This window comes from Hypanus sabinus, chromosome 20 (genome assembly GCF_030144855.1).
Source record: "Hypanus sabinus isolate sHypSab1 chromosome 20, sHypSab1.hap1, whole genome shotgun sequence".
NCBI lineage: Eukaryota > Metazoa > Chordata > Chondrichthyes > Myliobatiformes > Dasyatidae > Hypanus > Hypanus sabinus.
The window spans coordinates 67,543,261-67,558,760 of NC_082725.1; the positions used below are offsets into that span (position 1 = coordinate 67,543,261).

Here is a 15,500-nt window from a genome sequence, read left to right on the forward strand (position 1 = left end):
AGAAGGTGGGGGGAGGGTGGAAGGTGCCAGGTGAGAAAGCAATCAGAGGAAAGATCAAGGGGAGGAGAGGGGAAGCAGGGAGGGGATAGGCAGGAGAGGTGAAGAAGGAATCTAAGGGGAAAGCACTGTGGGTAGTAGAAGGCAGAGTCATATGAGGTGATAGGCAGCTAGAAGAGGAGGCAGAGTGAAAGTGGGATGGGGGAAGGGAGTGGGAGGGAATTACCGGAAGTTGGAGAATTCGATGTTCATACCAAGGGGCTGGAGACTACCTAGACGGTATATGAGGTGTTGCTCCTCCAACCTGAGTTTGGCCTCATCAAGGCAGTAGAGGAGGCCATGTATGGACATATCCGAATGGGAATGTGAAGCAGAGTTGAAGTGGGCGGCAACCGGGAGATCCTGTCTGTTAAGGCGGATGGAGTGGAGGTGTTCGATGAAGCTGTCCCCCAATCTGCATCGGGTCTCGCCGATGCAGAAAGGCTGCACTGGGAGCACCAGATACAATAGATTACCCCAACAGACTCAAAAGTGAAGTGTTGCTTCACCTTGAAGGACTGTTCGGGGCCCTGAATGGTGGTAAGAGAGGAGGTGTAGGGACAGGTGTAGCACTTATGCTTGCAGGGATAAGTGCCAGGAGGGACGTGTGGACCAGGCAGTCGTGGAGGGAACGATCCCTGCGAAAAGCAGAGAGGGGTAGAGGGAAAGATGTGCTTAGTGGTGGGGTCTTGATGAAAGTGGAGGAAGTTGCTGAGGATAATATGCTGGATCCGGAGGCTGGTGAGGTAGTAGGTGAGGACAAGGGGAACATGGTCCCTGTTGTGGTGACGGGAAGATGGGGTGAGGGACAAAGTGAGGGAAATGGAGGAGATGCAGATGAGGGCATCATTGATGATGGCAGAAGGGAAACCAAGATCCTTAAAGAAAGAGGACATTTGAGATGTCCTGGTACGGAAAGCCTCATCCTAGGAGCAGATGCGGCGGAGACAGAGGAACTGGGAATAGGGAATAGCATTTTTACACTTGGCAGGGTGGGAAGAGGTATGGTCGAGGTAGTTATGGGAATCTGTGGGTTTATAGAAGATGTCAGTGGACAGTCTGTCTCCAGAGATGGAGACCAAGAGATCGAGAAAGAGGAGAGAAGTGTCCAAGATGGACCAAGTGAATTTGAGGGCTGGGTGAAAGTTAGAGGCAAAGTCGATGAAATTGACGAGCTCAGCATGGGTGCAGGAAGCAGCACCAATGTAGTCATTGATGTATCGAAGGAAAAGTTGGGGAGCTGTACCAGTATAGATTTGGAGCATAGACTGTTCCACATAACCCACAAAGAGTCAGGCATAGCTGGGCCCCTTGCAAGTGCCCATAGCTACAGCCTTGGTCTGAAGAAAGTGGGAAGAGCCAAAAGTTATTAAGTGTGAGTACCAGTTCTGCCAACCGGAGGAGTGTGGTGGTGTTGGGGAACTGGTGAGGTCTATTGTCAAGAAAGTAGCGGAGGGCTTTGAGGCCTTCTTGATGGGGAATTGAAGTGTATAAGGGTTGGACACTCATTGCGAAAATGAAGCGGTCAGGACCCAGGAACGGGAAATTATTGAAGAGGTGGAGGGCATGGGATGTATCCCGGATGTAGGTAGGGAGGGACTGAACTATGGGTGACAAAATGGAGTCCAGGCAGGCAGATACAAGTTCGGTGGGGTAGGAGCAGGCCGAAATTATTTGTCTACCAGGACAGTCAGGCTTGTGGATCTTGAGGAGGAGGTAAAAGCGAGCAGTGCGGGGTGTGGGAATTATGAGTTTTTTGGCTGAGGATAGAAGTTCTCCGGAGTTGATAAGGGTGGTGATGGGACGGGAGACAATGGTCTGATGTTTTTTGGTGGGGTCCTGTTCCAGGGGTAAGTAAGAGGAGGTGTCAGAGAGCTGCTGTTTGGCCTCAGTGAGGTAGAGGTCCGTCCGCCAGACCACTACGACACCACCTTTGTCTGCGGGTTTGATGGTGAGGTTAGGATTAGTGCGGAGGGAGTGGAGGGCAGTGCGTTTAGTGGGAGTGAGGTTGGAACAGGAGAGGGGGTGGTGAAATTGAGATGGTTGTTGTCTCGGCGACAGTTGGAGATGAAAAGATCGAGTGCAGGTCGAAGGCCCGGTGGGGGTGTCCAGGAGGAAGAGGAGGGTTGAAGACGGGAGAAGGGGTCATCAATAGGGGGAGGGGAATCCTTGTTAAAGTAGTAGGCTCGGAGATGTAGACGATGGAAGAGGAGTTCAGTGTCATGTTGGGCACGGAACTCATTGAGGTGTGGACGGAGGGGGACAAAAGTGAGGCCCTTGCTAAGCACAGAACGCTCTGTCTCAGAGTGGAAGGTCAAAGGGGATGGTGAAGACATGGCAAGGGTTGTGGCTGGGGTCAAAGGATGGGAGGTCTCAGGAGAGAGAGGGGGGATTGGGATGTTCAGGGAGAGTGGGCTGAGGGTAGGATGAGGGGTGGAGGTCATGGGGAGGATAGGGGGTAGTAGAGGAATAAGACTATGTCCCAACAGCAGTAAGAGTGGTCCCAGTCTGGAGAGGCTCAGGATCTCGGTCCGAGCTGGATCTAGAGCTGGGGGTGTCGGAGCCTGTGGCCTGCAGGGAGTCAGAACTGAGGTCTGAGTCAGAAGCAAGCGAGTCCATGGCGCACCAGGGTCTGATGCCCATTTCCAGGAGACCGTGGTTCCAGTCGGGGTCAGAGTCAGAGGCGGATGGGTCTCTGGCCTGCCGAAGGCCTGAGAAGTCAAAGTCCAAGGGGTCAGAGGTTGGAGGAGCAACACCTCATATAGCGTCTGGGTAGACTCCAGCCCCTTGGTATGAACATCGAATTCTCCAACTTCCGGTAATTCCCTCCCACTCCCTTCCCTCATCCCACTTTCACTTTGCCTCCTCTTCCAGCTGCCTATCACCTCTCTCATGATTTTGCCTTCTTCTACTACTCATAGTGCTTTCCCCTTAGATTCCTTCTTCACCTTTCCTGCCTATCTCCTCCCTGCTTCCCCTCTCCTCCCCTTGATCTTTCCTCTGATTGGTTTTTTATCCTGGCACCTTCCACCCTCCCCCCACCTTCTTTATAGGGCCCCTGTCCCCTCCTTCTTCAGTCCTGATGAAGGGTCTCGGCCTGAAACGTTGACTGCTCGTTTTATTAATAAAGCACATTGTTAAATGTATAAAACATGTCTGCATCAGCATTATCTTGTATTTCCATACAATGTTACATTAGGCTGTAACACATCTATTGTCAGAGAAGTACTTGCATAAAAAGGTAAACCACCTTCATACAAGCAAGGACAGAAAACAGGGCATAGTGAGTATACTTATTTATTAAGTTATGGGTCAAAGAATTTGGTGAGTACATTTCTAACTTTTCTGGCTTCAGTCTTGTTGCTGTCTGTTCTGAAATTGTTAGGTTGTGTGGGGGGGTTGAAATTTTCTGTCATACTGCAAAGCTGCAGTAACATTCTGCTCCGGAACAGTCTCCTGAAGCCATCCGCCATTGTTGTTGTGGTGTTGGAGGTTGCATTCAAGAAAACAATGAAATGCCATGCTGCCACTACCATCTGTTCTGGCACGTCATGACAGCGTTTTTAATAAAACTTCAGTTACCCTGTCCACACTACACCAGCCAATCGGCGTTTTCAGATTTAAACACTCTGGAGAATTAAGGATTCAGTTAAGGATTTATCCGGTCTAGTGTGGACACAGCCTAATTTGCTGACATAGAATGAGAACCTTACAGAATAGGATCAATACAAACTTCTATCTTGAGCTTGTACCGTATCAGATCAATTTCGAGAATGTGATGAGTGTGCACGTGGCTAATTATTTGCGCGGTGAATCGATAGGACCTCCTACATAGGGATGCGCTTCTTTGGGTGTGTGCCTTTGAGTGTACAATGGCCTTTTGTCTCAGCAGGCTTAGTTCAGTGTTCCTACATAAAAGTTGCCCAGTTTATACGTTTCTAACATGATTCATTTAGCAAATTCGAAGAAAAGATGCTTATTCCAGACATGGATTGTTGGAGTCCAACATGGGAGAACACAGGAGAGCCTCTTGTCCAAAAAGCACGATTTGTTCTGGGATAAAGCATGCACCACAACTCGCCTCTTGGAGGCTGTCAAGGATGTGCTTACACAGATTCAGCCACTGATTCAGGCAGTAAGAACCCCCTCCCAAAAACGTCAATGTTTGCCAGCAGATGCTGAGATCATACAAGCCTCCAGAGAGACGTCATTGATTTGCACCAAGTCATACCTAATGGTCCAGTTGCAAGCATCAAAAGACAGTCAGCCAGTTTAGTCAGAAGGTAGGACACTGTCAAGGCGTGCTTTGCTAAGCAATGTGCCATTAGAAAGCAAATTCAAACTGCACCATTGTGCACGGAAGCACCTGGAATGAAGAAGTGGGCACTATGACATTGACACCAAATCCACCCTCTTTACCTTGATATATTCACCGTGAACAACAAGCCTGTAAAAGTTCAGCTCGATACGGGCTCAGTCACCACCTTGATAAGTGAATTGTCTTTATGCCAGATTCCAAAATTACAACCACCGAACTCTGTGTTCTGTAGCTACACTGGAGATAGTGTGGACATGTATCACACACAAAATGCTGGTGGAACACAGCAGGCCAGGCAACATCTATAGGGAGAAGCACTGTCGACGTTTTGGGCCGAGACGAAGGGTCGACTGTCCTTCTCCTTATAGATGCTGCCTGGCCTGCTGTGTTCCACCAGCATTTTGTGTGTGTTGCTTGAATTTCCAGCATCTGCAGATTTCCTCGTGTGGACATGCATGTTGCCTTTAAGGCAGAAGTGGTTCACAGGGGACCAGTTTACATTTAACAGTGGATGTGGTCAGGGGAGGCCAAAAGCTAAAATGCTGAGCAAGAATTGGATTAAAAAGATGCCATTGGTGCTGTCCTGCATGAATTGTTTTTTTTTGGGGGGGAACCCCCATATTGTATTCAGTGTTACAAAAGTACCAGCATGACACTTCCAGTTAAAGGAGAACTGCTGACTGAGTACATAAGACATCAATTTGCAGAGTTTGATGTTTTGAACAGTGGCCAATCAGTGATTGGGAATGATTAGCAAGAACAGATTAAAATGTGGCAGGGAGAAATGGAGCAGCCATTGTTGGAGTGGAAAATGTTAGAGTGGTTATCTGAGGCTTTAGCTCAGAGGCTTGAGTGAGAGAAGGCAAAAAGCAGTAGGTGGAATTTTTTCCCCCCAGTTTATTTATTGTTTCTTTTATACTTGCACAGTTGGACACAAGGATAGCTGAATGCTCCTCTAGAAGGATGCGTGAAGGCAGGGAGATCTGTAGTATCCGTGACAATTACACTCATGAGAAGTGCATTACAGCTTCCAACACTCCACGTTAGGGAGTTGAAGCTGGAAATGGATGAACTCTGGATCATTCGAGAGGCTGAGGGGGTTGATAGAAAGGACATAGAGAAAGGTAGTTACACCCAAGGTGCACGACACAGGAGACTGGATGACAGGCAGGAGGGGAAAAGGAGTTAAGTGACCAGTGCAAAGTACCTCTGTGGCCATCCCCCCTCAACAACAAGTATATCACTTTGGATGCTGTTGGGGGTGAGGGGGGACTAACAGGGAGGAAAGTCACAGTGGTCAAGTCTCTGGCACTGAGCCAGGCCCTATGACTCAGAAGGGAAGGGGGAGGGGAGAAAAGGCACGCTGTGATGATAGGGGATTCATTAATTAGGGGAACAGAAAAGAGGTTCTATGGTTGAAAATGAGATTTCCAGATGGTATGTTGCCTCCCGGGTGCCAGAGTCCAGGACATCTTGGATCGAATCCTCAGCATTCTTAAGTGGGAGGGTGAGCAGCCAGAGGTTGTGGCCCACATAGGTACCGATGACATGGGTAGGATGAGTGACAAAGTTCCGCAAAGGGAGTTTAGTGAGTTAGGTGCTAAATTAAAGGACAGCACCTCCAGGGTTGTGATCTCAGGACTGCTACCCATGATATGTGCTAGTAAAGTCAGAAGTGGGAAGATCATGTGGCTAAGGAGATGGTGTAGGAGGGAGGACGTCAGATTTTTGGATCATTGAGCTCTCTTCTGGGGAAGGTGGAAAGAGATAGAAGAGAGTTTACAATATACATTCAGGAACAAAAGGGGCTCCTGTACACAGATGTTTGATGGTGCAGAATAGTACTTGTCACTACACACAATAAGAGTAGGCTTCTCCGTCCCTTAAATGTACAATTTCAACACATTTTTAAAGCTACTGGCATTTTTTTTTAAATAAGATTTTTTTTCCAGTATCCTTGAATTCAAAATAATACCTTGGAATCTGATATCAATATATAGATATTATATCCCAAGAAATGATGCAATACATTGAAATTTCAATTAAGACTGTAAATGGAAAAACATGCCAATTCAGGGCTCACAGTTTGAACATGCTATTTTTGAAGAAAGCAATTTTTCAACTGATTAATATTTCTATATCAAACACTACCTGGAGAAAAGCCCAAATCAAAACAATACCTTTCCTCCGTTCTTTCTAGGCAGTTCTCCAAATTCTGACAGCGTCTCTCCAAAGCATCCATTTCCAAACACCGAGTTTTCAATTCATGCAACTGGCTCTGCAATACACAAAATGCTAGAGGAACTCAGCAGATCAGGCAACTTCAAAGGGAATTACTAAAACAGTCGATGTTTCAGGCCGAAATTAAGGGGATGACGCCAGAATGAAAAGGTTGCGGAGGGGAATGTGTCTAGCTGGCAGGTGATGGGTGAAGCCAACTGGGTAGGAAAGATAAAGGGCTGAAGAGGAAGGATTCTGATAAGAGAGGAGAGTAGACCACAGGAGAAAGGGATGGAGGAAGGGACCCAGAGGCAGGTGAGAAGAGGAAAAGGCCAGAGTGGGGAAAAGAAGAGGGGATGGGTAGGGATTTTTCTTTAAACCGGACGGAGTATTCTATATTCATGCCATCAGCCCAGACAGGATAAAAGGTATTGTTCCTCCATCCTGAGGGTGGCCTCATGGCGATACAAGAGGCGGCCATAGACTGACATGTCCAAATGGGAAAAGGAATCAGAATTAAAATGATATTCTGCTTCAGGTGGATTGAACGGAGGTACTTGATGAGGCGGTCACCCAATTTACATTATGTCTCACCAAGGTAGAGGAGGCTGTATTGAGAGCATCAGACACAATAGATGACCCCAGGAAATTCGCAGATGAAATGTGAGGCAACATGAAATGGAGGAGCAATACTTTTCCCATTTGGACATGCCAGTCCATGGCATCCTCTTGTATTGTGATGAGGCCACTGTTAGGGCTCCTGAATGGAGGTGAGGGAGGAATGCATAGGCAGGTGGCTGCTTCCAGGGATAAGTGCTGGGAGGGAAATTAGTGAGGAAGGAAGAATGGACAAGGGAATCACAGAGGGAGCATTCCCTGCAAAAAGGGGGGTGGGGTGGAGGTAGGGAGAGGTAAGAGTCTGTTTATTGGTAAAATCCTTTTGGAGATGCGGAAGTTGCAGAGGATGATGTGTTGATAGGCAAGGACAAGAAGAACTCTATCACTGTAGAGGCAGAGGAAAGATTGGCTGAGCGCAGATGTTTAGGAAATAGAGGACAAAGTTTCTGGTGTCTTGGAAGGGAAAGAATAGATTCTGAAGGAACTAAGAAAAGGAAATAGCATTTTTAAAGGAGACAGTGTGGGAAGTGGTATAGAGATGATAACCACAGGAATTGGTAGATTTATACTTTAAAAAATGTTAGTCGACAGTTTGTCTTCAGAGATGGAGACAAAGAGATCGAGAAAGGGGAGGGAAATGTCAGAAATAGACCAAATGAATTTAAGGGCAGGGTTGAAGTCAGAGGCAAAGTAGGTGAAACTGACGAGCTCAGCATGGGTGCATGAAGTAGCGCCAATGCAGTTGTCAAAGTAGTGGAGAAAAAGTTGGGGATCATTATCAGGGAAGGCTTGGAACATGGACTGTTCTATGAAACCAGCAAAAAGGCAGGCATAGCTGGGGTCCATGTGGGCGCCCATGGCTATCCCTCGTCTGGAGAGAGTGGGAGGAGCTGAGCGAGAGGACCTGATCAGCCAGGTGGATGGTGGTGGTGGTGGAGGGCAGCCAGTTGTTTTTTTCCCCACTGAGAAAGAAGTAGAAAAATTTAAAGGTCTTTTTGATCGGGGATAGAAGTGTATAGGGATTGGACATCCAAGGTGAAAACTAGGTGGTCAACTGAAGTGATCTGAGTTCCCTCACACTTTTTCTTTATATGAAGTATTTTTGAAATAATTCACACATTTCAGAAAGGCTTGCATGGGAAGGCAAAGGTGATTTTTCAGGATTCTTCACTACAACATTTATCATCTTCCCAGAGATTTATCAAAGTGTATATACAACATTTAATCTGGTTAGTTAATTTGGGTTTATAGCCAAAACCACACAACTTCACAAGTAACACACACAAAATGCTGGTGGAACGCAGCAGTCCAAGCAGCATCTATAGGAAGAAGCACTGTTGACGTTTCGGGCCGAGACCCTTTGTCAGAACTGTACTTCTTCCTGTAGATGCTACCTGGCCTGCTGTGTTCCACCAGCGTTTTGTGTGTTACTTGAATTTCCAGCATCTGCAGATTTCCTCAGGTCAACTTCACAAGTGTTAATTTTGCCAAGTGTTGAAGAACATTTATGGAAATTAGTAAACAAAATTCTTTACTCCTTTTACTGTAATTTTTAAAAATATCACTTCTTAAACTGATGCTGCAGTCCTGCTTAAATATTGGTATCTGTAAATTTCATGTGTCACTGATGTTGGGTTATCAATAGTTGCTACAGGATTTATGTAACAGGAGCCCAGTGAACAATTGCTGTGAGTTATGTAAAGAAGGATATCAGACTTGGATGTATTTCTGATGCCATCTTGCCAGAGTTCTATGACTGGAGCAAGATGCCTCTACATTTGCATCCAAATCATCTTGCAATACAAGTTAACTTTTTTATACCTTCCTTGTTGGCTACACAGCATGTATACTAACTTTGTGATTCCTCCGAGCACCACTTTTGAATCTCTCACTATTTAAAGCACGTTTTCACAAGCCTTATCAGTTTTCTACATTATAGCTTCACTTATTCACTTGCACTATACTTCAAAGTGTCCTGAATCCTCCTCACACTACCACCCAGATTTGTATCAGAAAACTTGAAACAAAACAGCCCTCACAACCCTCCTATTACATAGTCTGCTTATTAGTTCTCAATTTGGTCTATTTCTAAACCACAAGTTGCAACCCCCAAACATTCCAAAAGCTTTGTCAAATAGGATTATCCTTTCGTAAATCCGTAGAAATTCTGCCAATCAAATTATTTAAGTATTCTGTAACCACTTCCTCAGCAACAGTATTGGCTGACCCGTGAAGCTCACTGGTCAATTCCCAATTTCCTCTCCCGACTTAAATATTGGGACTGCATTTGCCATCTTTCAATCGGAACAGATCCAGAAGCAAAACTCTACTCTTCTCCAGGTTGAGATCTGCAGTGCCCAATAAATTCTGCTTTCACTTTGATCAGTTTGGAATATATTGTGATATCATGAGCAAAATGAGGTCAAAACTAAACTATGTTATCCACTATGACACTTGGAAAACAAGAAGGTCCAAAGATTAAGGCACACAGAATCCATGGAGACTTGGTAGATTGTATTCAAAATAAGCTTAACCATAGAAGACAGAAGGTAGTGATTGGAAGGGCATTATCCTGATTGGAGGTGTGTGACTAATGGTGTTCTACAAGGATAGATACTGAAGCCCCTTGTTTGTGATATATACAAATATAAGAAAGATCTAAATGAGAATGGAGGAGGTCTATCATGTTTGCAGAAAACAAATATTGGCAGAATTGTGCATAGTGAAGAAGTTTGTCAAAGGATATAGCAGGAGTTGAAAACATAGGCAGAGAAACGGGAGACGGTGCCAATCATAAACCTAAAGAAGTCATGATTCTACTACATAGAATTTTTGTTAGGCCACGTTTGGAGCATTGTGCATTTCTGGTTGTATGTGGAGGCTTGAGGACTGTGCTTAAGAGCTTTACCAGGATATTGCCTGGATTAAAACACATCAACTGAAAGAGATTGGACAAACTTGGAATTTATTTTCCCTGGAACATCAGAGGTTGAGAGGACATCTGACAGATTATTTAAAATTATGAGAGGGACAGGGAGGGTAAACAGTCAAAACCTTTGCCTCAGCATGGCAATGTCAAATAAAGGGCTTAGTTTTAATAATGAGAGGGGAAGTTTAAAGCAAGTTTACAAGGCAGAGTGGCAGGTGCCTGGAAAGTACTGTCAGAGGAAGATAGTGAAAGCAGGTAGGACAACAATGTTTAAGAACTATTTATACAGGAACATGAACAGGCAAGGAATAGAAGGAGCTTGATTATATACAGACAAATGGGATTAGCTTGAACCGACATCATAGTTGACACAGATATTGTGGGCTGAAAGGGCTGTTCCTCTACCATACTGTTCTGTTCACTTGCAGTTTTAGAATTTTGCAACAGTCCATAAAAACAACGGCTTAATAATCATTAAAAACCAAAATGAATTCAATCTCTTGTACACTACTTTGAGTTGTAGAATCTGTTTATTCTTGGATTCCCTTTCTAACTCCATCTCAGCCAACACTTCAAAGGAAGCTTGAATTGCATTTTGATCCAATTGCCCCTGGTGCTGCTCTGGGGTTCGAAATGGATATGCTGGAGATCTAGGAGTACATGGAGTCTGCGGGGAAGCAAAGAGCAGAAAGATAATTAACGTTTTAAGAATAAAATTTATTCTGCTACTATCCCAGTAGCTGGTGCAGACAGCTATTGCTATTTCAAAATCAAAGTTGAGCTCATTGCCGTACAATTTAAATGAAAATGTACTTTCAGCAGCATCACATAGCATCAGTTACACAATATTCACAAGAAAAAAGATAAATCAAACTATATAAATTATACAAAAATAACACAATTAGAACCTCCCTACAGGATGTGGAAACGGTGCAGAGGAGATTTACAAGGATGTTTCCTGGTTTGAGGAGCATGCCTTATGAGAATAGGTTGAGTGAACTTGGCCTTTTCTCCTTGGAGCGATGGAGGATGAGAGGTGACCTGATAGAGGTGTATAGGAGGATGAGAGGCATTGATCGTGTCGATAGTCAGAGGCTTTTTTTCAGGGCTGAAATGCCACAAGAAGAGACAGGTTTAAGGTGCTGGGCAGTAGGTACAGAAGAGATGCCAGGGGTAAGTTCTTTTTCTCTTTTTTTAACTCAGAGAGGTGGGTGTGCGGAATGGGCTCCTGGCAACAGTGGTGGAGGTGAATATGATGGGGTCTTTTAAGAGACTTCTGCATAGGTACAAGGAGCTTAGAAAAAGTGGGCCATGGGTAAGCCTAGAAATTTCCAAGGGAGGGACATGTTCAGCACAACTTTGTGGGCTGAAGGGCCTGTATTGTGCTGTAGGTTTTCTATGTTTATGTTTATAAAGTCTATTAAGTGCAAATTGAACTTAGTGTTGCAATACTGCGATGGTGATAATTGTGGTATAGGCTGGTTGAATTGAATGGTTCAAGATTCATTTTATTGTCAAAGTATGTGTGTACAATACATCTGATATTTCTCTTCTTCAAATAGCTATGAAATACACATGAAAAAATAAAAGAAACAAAACTTGCAGAACCCAGAATCGCACACCCTCTCACTGCAGAAAACAGCACTAATACAATCCCCAATACCTTCTCTATGGAAAAACAATAGAATCTCCCACGAACCCCTCCTCCACAGAACAGCAACACTACAATCCCAAGACACCCTCCTCCACAGGAAAACAGCAACACTACAATCCCACGACACCCTCCTCCACAGGAAAACAGCAACACAACAATCCCACGACCCCCTCCTCCACAGAACAGCAACACTACAATCCCACGACCCCCTCCTCCACAGAACAGCAACACTACAATCCCACGACCCCCTCCTCCACAGAACAGCAACACGACAATCCCACGACCCCCTCCTCCACAGAACAGCAACACTACAATCCCACGACCCCCTCCTCCACAGGAAAACAGCAACACTACAATCTCACGACCCCCTCCTCCACAGGAAAACAGCAACACTACAATCCCACGACCCCCTCCTCCACAGAACAGCAACACTACAATCCCACGACCCCATCCTCCACAGAACAGCAACACTACAATCCCACGACCCCCTCCTCCACAGAACAGCAACACTACAATCCCACGACCCCCTCCTCCACAGGAAAACAGCAACACTACAATCCCACGACCCCCTCCTCCACAGAACAGCCACACTACAATCCCACGACCCCATCCTCCACAGAACAGCAACACTACAATCCCACGACCCCCTCCTCCACAGAACAGCAATACTACAATCCCACGACCCCCTCCTCCACAGAACAGCAACACTACAATCCCACGACCCCCTCCTCCACAGGAAAACAGCAATACTACAATCCCACGACCCCCTCCTCCACAGAACAGCAACACTACAATCACACGACCCCCTCCTCCACAGGAAAACAACAACACTACAATCCCACGACCCCCTCCTCCACAGAACAGCAACACTACAATCCCACGACCCCCTCCTCCACAGAACAGCAACACTACAATCCCACGACCCCCTCCTCCACAGAACAGCAACACTACAATCCCACGACCCCCTCCTCCACAGAACAGCAACACTACAATCCCACGACCCCCTCCTCCACAGAACAGCAACACTACAATCCCACGACCCCCTCCTCCACAGAACAGCAACACTACAATCCTACGACCCCCTCCTCCACAGGAAAACAGCAACACTACAATCCCACGACCCCCTCCTCCACAGAACAGCAACACTAGAATCCCACGACCCCCTCCTCCACAGGAAAACAGCAATACTGCAATCCCACGACACCCTCCTCCACAGAACAGCAATACTACAATCCCACGACCCCGTCCTCCACAGAACAGCAATACTACAATCCCACGACCCCATCCTCCACAGAACAGCAACACTACAATCCCACGACCCCCTCCTCCACAGAACAGCAACACTACAATCCCACGACCCCCTCCTCCACAGAACAGCAACACTACAATCCCACGACCCCCTCCTCCACAGAACAGCAACACTACAATCCCACGACCCCCTCCTCCACAGAACAGCAACACTACAATCCCACGACCCCCTCCTCCACAGAACAGCAACACTACAATCACACGACCCCATCCTCCACAGAACAGCAACACAACAATCCCACGACCCCCTCCTCCACAAAACAGCAACACTACAATCCCACGACCCCCTCCTCCACAGAACAGCAACACTACAATCCCACGACCCCCTCCTCCACAGGAAAACAACAACACTACAATCCCACGACCCCCTCCTCCACAGAACAGCAACACAACAATCCCACGACCCCCTCCTCCACAGAACAGCAACACTACAATCCCACGACCCCCTCCTCCACAGAACAGCAACACTACAATCCCACGACCCCCTCCTCCACAGAACAGCAACACTACAATCCCACGACCCCCTCCTCCACAGGAAAACAGCAACACTACAATCCCACGACCCCCTCCTCCACAGAACAGCAACACTACAATCCCACGACCCCCTCCTCCACAGAACAGCAACACTACAATCCCACGACCCCCTCCTCCACAGAACAGCAACACTACAATCCCACGACCCCCTCCTCCACAGAACAGCAACACTACAATCCCACGACCCCCTCCTCCACAGAACAGCAACACTACAATCCCACGACCCCCTCCTCCACAAAACAGCAACACTACAATCCCACGACCCCATCCTCCACAGAACAGCAACACTACAATCCCACGACCCCATCCTCCACAGAACAGCAATACTACAATCCCACGACACACTCCACCACAGAACAGCAACACTACAATCCCACGACCCCCTCCTCCACAGGAAAACAGCAACACTACAATCCCACGACCCCCTCCTCCACAGAACAGCAACACTACAATCCCACGACCCCCTCCTCCACAGAACAGCAACACTACAATCCCACGACCCCCTCCTCCACAGAACAGCAACACTACAATCCCACGACCCCCTCCTCCACAGGAAAACAGCAATACTGCAATCCCACGACCCCCTCCTCCACAGGAAAACAGCAACACTACAATCCCACGACCCCCTCCTCCACAGAACAGCAACACTACAATCCCACGACCCCCTCCTCCACAGGAAAACAGCAATACTGCAATCCCACGACCCCCTCCTCCACAGGAAAACAGCAACACTACAATCCCACGACCCCCTCCTCCACAGAACAGCAACACTACAATCCCACGACCCCCTCCTCCACAGAACAGCAACACTACAATCCCACGACCCCATCCTCCACAGAACAGCAACACTACAATCCCACGACCCCCTCCTCCACAGAACAGCAACACTACAATCCCACGACCCCCTCCTCCACAGAACAGCAACACTACAATCCCACGACACCCTCCTCCACAGAACAGCAACACTACAATCACACGACCCCCTCCTCCACAGGAAAACAACAACACTACAATCCCACGACCCCCTCCTCCACAGAACAGCAACACTACAATCCCACGACCCCCTCCTCCACAGGACAGCAACACTACAATCCCACGACCCCCTCCTCCACAGAACAGCAACACTACAATCCCACGACCCCCTCCTCCACAGAACAGCAACACTACAATCACATGACCCCCTCCTCCACAGGAAAACAACAACACTACAATCCCACGACCCCATCCTCCACAGAACAGCAACACAACAATCCCACGACCACCTCCTCCACAGAACAGCAACACTACAATCCCACGACCCCCTCCTCCACAGGAAAACAGCAATACTGCAATCCCACGACCCCCTCCTCCACAGGAAAACAGCAACACTACAATCCCACGACCCCCTCCTCCACAGAACAGCAATACTACAATCCCACGACACCCTCCTCCACAGGAAAACAGCAACACTACAATCACACGACCCCCTCCTCCACAGAACAGCAACACTACAATCCCACGACCCCCTCCTCCACAGAACAGCAACACTACAATCACACGACCCCCTCCTCCACAGGAAAACAACAACACTACAATCCCACGACCCCCTCCTCCACAGAACAGCAACACTACAATCCCACGACCCCCTCCTCCACAGAACAGCAACACTACAATCCCACGACCCCCTCCTCCACAGAACAGCAACACTACAATCCCACGACCCCCTCCTCCACAGAACAGCAACACTACAATCACACGACCCCCTCCTCCACAGGAAAACAACAACACTACAATCCCACGACCCCCTCCTCCACAGAACAGCAACACTACAATCCCACGACCCCCTCCTCCACAGAACAGCAACACTACAATCCCACGACCCCCTCCTCCACAGAACAGCAACA

At 47.3% G+C, this 15,500-nt stretch overlaps 1 protein-coding gene across 1 annotated transcript in view; it reads right to left on the reverse strand.

Moving 5' to 3' along the window:
- Positions 1 to 15,500, reverse strand: part of kif15 (kinesin family member 15) — a 186,170-nt gene that overhangs the window by 21,039 nt on the left and 149,631 nt on the right. Inside the window, exons 28-29 of the mRNA XM_059945706.1 lie at positions 10,633 to 10,788; positions 6,535 to 6,632 (exon numbers count right to left, since the gene is read on the reverse strand). Of these exons, the coding sequence (XP_059801689.1) occupies positions 6,535 to 6,632; positions 10,633 to 10,788 (254 nt within the window). The remainder of the gene's footprint in view (positions 1 to 6,534; positions 6,633 to 10,632; positions 10,789 to 15,500) is intronic.